General features: G+C 45.8%; 1 protein-coding gene across 1 annotated transcript; it reads left to right on the top strand.

Annotated features, from left to right (window-relative positions):
• Positions 1-3,186: 3,186 nt before the first annotated feature.
• LOC147985993 (uncharacterized) lies at positions 3,187-3,819 on the top strand. The gene has a single exon (XM_087544402.1). The coding sequence runs from the start codon at positions 3,293-3,295 to the stop codon at positions 3,521-3,523; it is 231 nt and encodes a 76-aa protein (XP_087400528.1). The 5' UTR covers positions 3,187-3,292; the 3' UTR covers positions 3,524-3,819.
• Positions 3,820-6,061: the final 2,242 nt, after the last annotated feature.

Below are 6,061 nucleotides of genomic sequence, written 5' to 3'. Positions count from 1 at the left end.
CTTATTATTTTTATCAGATCTCACTTTCGTAAGTGATCATGAAGGGATTCACAACCCCTTTATTGCGTTGGTTGCGAGGTCCGTGTTTGTTTGTGCAGGTACGAGGGACTTGCGTGTAGTCTCCTACTGGATTGATACCTTGGTTCTCAAAATCTGAGGGAAATACTTACGCTACCGTGCTGCATCACCCTTTTCTCTTCAAGGGAAGACCAACGCAAGCTCAAGAGGTAGCAACACCGTACACATGCAAGTCTAATAGAGTAGTAGCAGAAAGTAAAGACTTTTGCACATGGAAGTATACTGGAACGGTTTGGAGATAATCAAATGAGACACTATGATTTTTCGTGTGATTGTAATAGGTGGTGCTATCATACGTTCAACTTGATGGAGACTTCAGCCCATGGAGGGTAACGGTTGCGTGAGTCCACTGAGGGCTCCACCCATGAAAGGTCCAAAAGAAGCAACTTTGTCTATGTCATCACGGCTTACCCTCACGAAGGACTAGCCTCACTCGGGGTATATCATCACCAAGTAGGCGATCTGCTTGCCTACAAACTCCTTGGTTCAACTCCACAAGCTTGGAGGCTGCCAAGTGACACCTAAACAATCTTGGAGACACCACACTCCAAAAGGTAATATAGATGTTGTTGATGATGAACTCCTTACTCTTGTGCTTCAAAAGATAGTCTCCTCAACACTCAAACACTCTCTCATAGATTTGACTATGTGGTAGGATAGGGATTGGAGTGGAAAGCAACTTGGGGAGGCGAGAGATCAAAGATTAAAGGTTGGAGTGAAATCCTCTTGATCTCAACATAAGTGTAGGTGGTTCTCTCTCAGAAAATAGATATGGGAAGTGTAAGCTTTTGAACTGGTTGTTCTCTGAGTTTTGGTGGAATGGGTGGGGCAATATATAGCCATCACCAAAAATCCAACAGTTACACACCTTTATGCACTACTTGATGGGACCGGGTGAGAACAGTGGCTGAGGCTGAACAGTAACAAAGTTTGAAATTTAGGCTTTTCGGTGAGACTGGATGAAACCTCTCGGTGGGACCGAGCGAAGCTGACCTAAGCATTCGGTGTCACCTATTGAAACTAGTCGGAAATTCTGAGTTGATTTCAGTTGGTAACAAAAGGTTGACAAGTGCTCTTCGGTGGGACTGAAGGGTCAACTCAGTGAGGCCGAGAGGCTAGGGTTTATGTAGTGGCTATATCAAGTGTATCTCGGTGAGTCCGGTAGAATGAGTTTCGGTGAGACCGAGATCAACTTAAGGGTTTTGGACATAGATGAATGTGAGAGTGTGGCTGAGGGTTTTGGAGCAATATCTCTCAGCACTTGAGCAGTTAGACCATTATCAAAACCTCATCCCCTTTTAATAGTATTGGCTTTCCTATAGACTCAATGTGATCTTGGATCACTTAACTAAATATGAAGAGCCTTGAAGCTTTGTCAACATATGTCCTTTGCATTTTGAGGGGTCCACATTCACATCTCATTGCTATACCTATATTGAACTTTCTTGAAATATTCTTTGAGTAGGCATTAGTTCAATAACATATATGTTGTTATTAATTACCAAAACCACCTGGGGATTAGATGCACTTCCAATTTCGAAACACAAGAATTCTGTAAGAGTTTATTTTGGATGATTCACGGGAAATGAACAGGTTGAGGACTGATGAGAGGTAGAGTTGCCTCTCGTGCTCATTGTACTGCCATGATTTATTATGAATAGATTGGAAATTTCTCCACATAAAAGAAAAGAACTGCATTAGACTCAAAGAAATAAAATAAAATAAAAACCAAAAAAAGGGTTCAAGGTTATGTTGAGATTCTATGGAATGATGGCCTAGGAATATGGCAACCACAAACCTATGATGCAAAGTGCTTCCGTGGAAAAAACAAATTTATGAATTAGAATTCTCTAACATTCTTAGGAGTCTTTTAATCCGAAGTGGCCTCAATCCTTTTTCTTTCTTTTGAGGAATTAGAGACATCAATAATTGAGAATCGATTAAGACACACCGTGGTTACGGGTACAAAAGTACAACATGATGGCTCAATACATAAATTTTCTTTATGAGGGATGTCTCAACATAGTTCGACACATGCATGCATAGGAAGCGACGCAGGCAACACAAGAGCTTTATAAAAAGGTACGTTGTACAGGCTAGTTCATCGAACTAGCACATCACCGACCGGCATGTAGTAGCTCGATCGTTTAGAAAGGCATAGGGTCAACGGACGGCTCGTGATCAAGGCCATCTGTGCATGTGATACGGTACGCACGTAGGTCAGTTAACTCCGGTACTCCATGTCGTAGCTGCGGCAGGAGGCGCGAGATCACGGGCTCTTGTGCTTGGCGCCGGCGCCCGCTGCATGGGCCGGAAACCATGAGCGCCCACGACGGTGGGCATTGGGGAAGTAAACTAGTCATATGCTCATGCGTCCAGACGAAACTTCCGGTCACCGCCTAAATTTCCGAGAGCTCTGAATGCAACGGCCAACGGCCGGGTATCTAGCTTTGCTGGTTGCGCAAGTTTTACAATGTGAGTGCGTCCGTGGGAGGCTTAATTTGATCAACTCAAGCTTGAGTCAAGCTAGCTAGTATTTGCTTGAAGGAATTTGGAGAACAAAATTAATAGAGGAACCAAACGGCAAACAAGAAGATTTGCAAGGACGAACCGATCGACTTTTAGAGTATGTAGTCTACTCTTTGAAGCTCAGGTAATACATCTAGGTCTAACCTAACTGACTTTTGACTACATCTTGGACATGTCTGTGTTATAATCTTATAGAGTTCAAGTACAGTTTAACGTGCACTTGCCACGTGAACTTTGTCCTGGATGCACAACGAACTTACAGCCCTAGCTAGCAACCTACACTAAAACTCGAGGCCTAGTGATGCATACTGTCCCCCGATGCATGAAAAGTCGAGCGATCTGCCTCGTTTTCATTCCCGCAATTAAGGGCAAACTCACGGTTTCAAAGATTCGTTGCATGCACGCAATCAAAAGCACACCGCGCGCGGAGCAGCAGGAGGCTTCTTGACCGCATGCACAACAGACAAACTAATTCCCTCTTGGCCTCTCGTCTCGTACGTGTGCAAGCTAGGGCGGTGCACGCGTGCAGCGGGCTTATATATAGAGCCAACTGAACCGGCGGAGTCCCACCACCCTACAACAACCACACGTACACTACTTAGCACGAGCTTTCTAGTAGCTAGCCCTGCGTAAGTACGTAACCGTGCGCGTCTTCAACCTCCTCACCGCGGCGGCCCCGGCGGAGATGTCGCCAAGAAAGACGATCCTCGTCGCGTTCTTGCTCCTGGTGGCTATGTCGACCACCGTGCTGACTTCCGTCGACGCCGCAAGGAGGCTGGGGCTTGAGCCGGAGGAGCAGTACAGCGCGACCGTCCCCGCGACGTCGGCGAGGCTTCACGAGAGGGCGAGGTCGCTGATCACGACGTGGATGGCGCAGCTCACGGCAGGGCCGAGCCCTAGAGGCCCTGGGCACTAATGAGACCGAGGTGCAAGAAACAACCCGAGAGAGAGTATTCCTATACTTAAGTTTGTACTTTTCCCTTGCATTACCATGTGTAGTGTTACGTACGTTCCTACATGTTACTCTTTTGATCGGTACATGTGTACGAACAATAATACGGAGGCTAGCTTCCACGCCTCCACACGGCGGTCATGTGATGATCTTTTCCGCAACGTCGCCCGGAGTAATTGCACGATCAATATAAAGTCGATTGCTTCTCAGTCTAATCTTGAATTCTTGATAGTAGATGTAATGAAGTTGAGTATATTTTACTTTATACCCTGGTGATTTTATGACAGCTTTCACCCTATTTAAATTTGTTTGCCACATTCTACCCGACCGTCCGACAAATTTTAACTACTTTTTTCTGTTATCAAATTGAAGTCCTTGATGATATTAGAACCACATTCCTCCTGCATCCACCGGAGGGCGGCGTAAGCAAATCTTGTTGCTGCTTCTGGCCCTCCGTCTCACTGAAAAAACCTTGTTTAAACTCATAAGCTTAAACAAACACCGGCCGAAAAATCGCTCATGTAGACCAAAAGACGCCAATGATAACGATCTGAGTATATCACGTCCCGGGGTAGCTAGCACTGAGGATGTGCAGAAAATAATCATAACTCTGGCCATATAGAGGCCAAGACACCACACGTCCTCATACGATGACAAACAACATCGTTGGAAACGAGGCCAGGAGATGGTGATCTTATTTCTCAGTGCCTATGGCGCCATCGCCTTACCACCGCTGGTCAAACACCTAGACTTAAGGCGAAACTATAGCTAGTGCAACCAGAGACGACACAACCACCCTGAACTGTGGTCGTCCCCACCTAACCAGCACCCGAAGGCGATGAGAACTGGCGACGATGGAAGCCCTAGGAGGAAACCTTACCACCCTTTTCTCCCTAGAGGTGGAGGCGTATAGGAGAGTGTCTACATATATAGTTCAGTACAAGAATACGATCATAGTACATGGTTCACCAATGGCCGAGACAAGCCTAGGGCAACTACACTTATAGCCCTAACCCTAGTATCAATATCCCTTCTATTTTCTTCCTACAAAGTATTAAAAATTTCAAGAATTTATCGTTCAAGCTAGCTCTGCCCTACTCGTAACTCGCTGCTAGCTTCACCATTCACTTAATGCGTATCCTTGCTCTGCATATTTTTTTTCTTCCAAATTTACAAATCAAGACTTTTCATTTTTACCTATTGTTTAATAAGAGGCACGTGCACGGGCTACATGATGCAAAATGCCATGGTGGAATTACAACATCTTTACTTTTTAAAAGGAAAAAATTCACATCCTTCGTGACGATGTGGTTTGCATTTTGCAGTATGATAATCTGTTACATCAGTTTCAAAAAGATATATGTTTCAACCATTTCCAAAAAAATTACACGGTTGCGTTATAAGAGCATCTCCAATGGCAAGCCGCAAATTTTCTCCCGCATTCGTCCGCAGACAGGGTGGGGGGGGGGGGCAGTCCGTGGACACGGATGCGGGAGGCCAACATCCAACCGTAGCTACATACATTTCAACCGTCATTTTAACTAACCAGACAAAATTCATGCAAACCTGCCGATATTCATCAAAATTCGGATAGACAAATGGTAGAAATCATCCATACATAGCATGCAAATTAAGTCTAGTATAATAATGTCTCAAATTTGACTAGATTAATCAGATGTCCAATAAGTTTTTCATCAACGGATCATGTCGTTCCACACATACTCCCCCTTCAGCTTCATCCAACAATGTATGCACGTAAATGATTGTCCCTCTGTCCTGTAGTACACCACTGCAGAGCGTGCGGGCTACATATAATTTGTAGACCAACATTGAGTGAAAGAATCAATCAATAAGTTAAGCCAGAGAAAGCAAAACTTGCGATCTCGTCATCTGCCGCGTGCAATGGCCACCTTACCTCGAGCTGATGAACCACGTCACAAAACTTGCTGGCGCTGTTCTGGATGGCGTACCAGCAATATGATAATAATCTCACGTTCCGTTGTTGAATGTTGTACATGCCGCAGGACGCAATGTGCTTTCATGCGTGAAATTTTTCATGCACTTGCTCCCAGAAGGTCGCCCCTCTGCTCCTGCCTACGAAATCCGCGGATACGGCCAACCACGCATCTCACAACAACCCATCCTCCATGGTTGAGTAGCTCACCATCCTTCGTACTCTAAAAAACGACAAAGCGTTTGAAAATAAGCTCAACGACATTTGACCGAACACCTGCCGGGCGTGGTGTCCGCCATGGAAGTCGTCGACAGGGGAGGGGGGCGAAGTGTACCTGGGTACAAATGGTTCCAGGGTGGACAACTCCATCGTGAAGGCAAGTGGGCGCGTCATTGCTAGTTGCGGACGTCCGACAATGGCTTTGTGACGGCCGAAGACATACAACAGCGGCGGCGGAGGTGGGGGTGCGGATGCAAAGCAATGAGGAGAAGGGGAGGAGTGGAAGTAAATGGGACCCGGAGGGGGATTGGGTGGCCCAAGGGAACGTC

Source organism: Triticum urartu, chromosome 2A, assembly GCF_056163025.1.
Source record: "Triticum urartu cultivar PI428250 chromosome 2A, HENAU_Tu73, whole genome shotgun sequence".
Classification (NCBI taxonomy): domain Eukaryota; kingdom Viridiplantae; phylum Streptophyta; class Magnoliopsida; order Poales; family Poaceae; genus Triticum; species Triticum urartu.
Note: the sequence above shows the minus strand (reverse complement) of the source record. Positions and strands in the feature narration are given on the sequence as shown.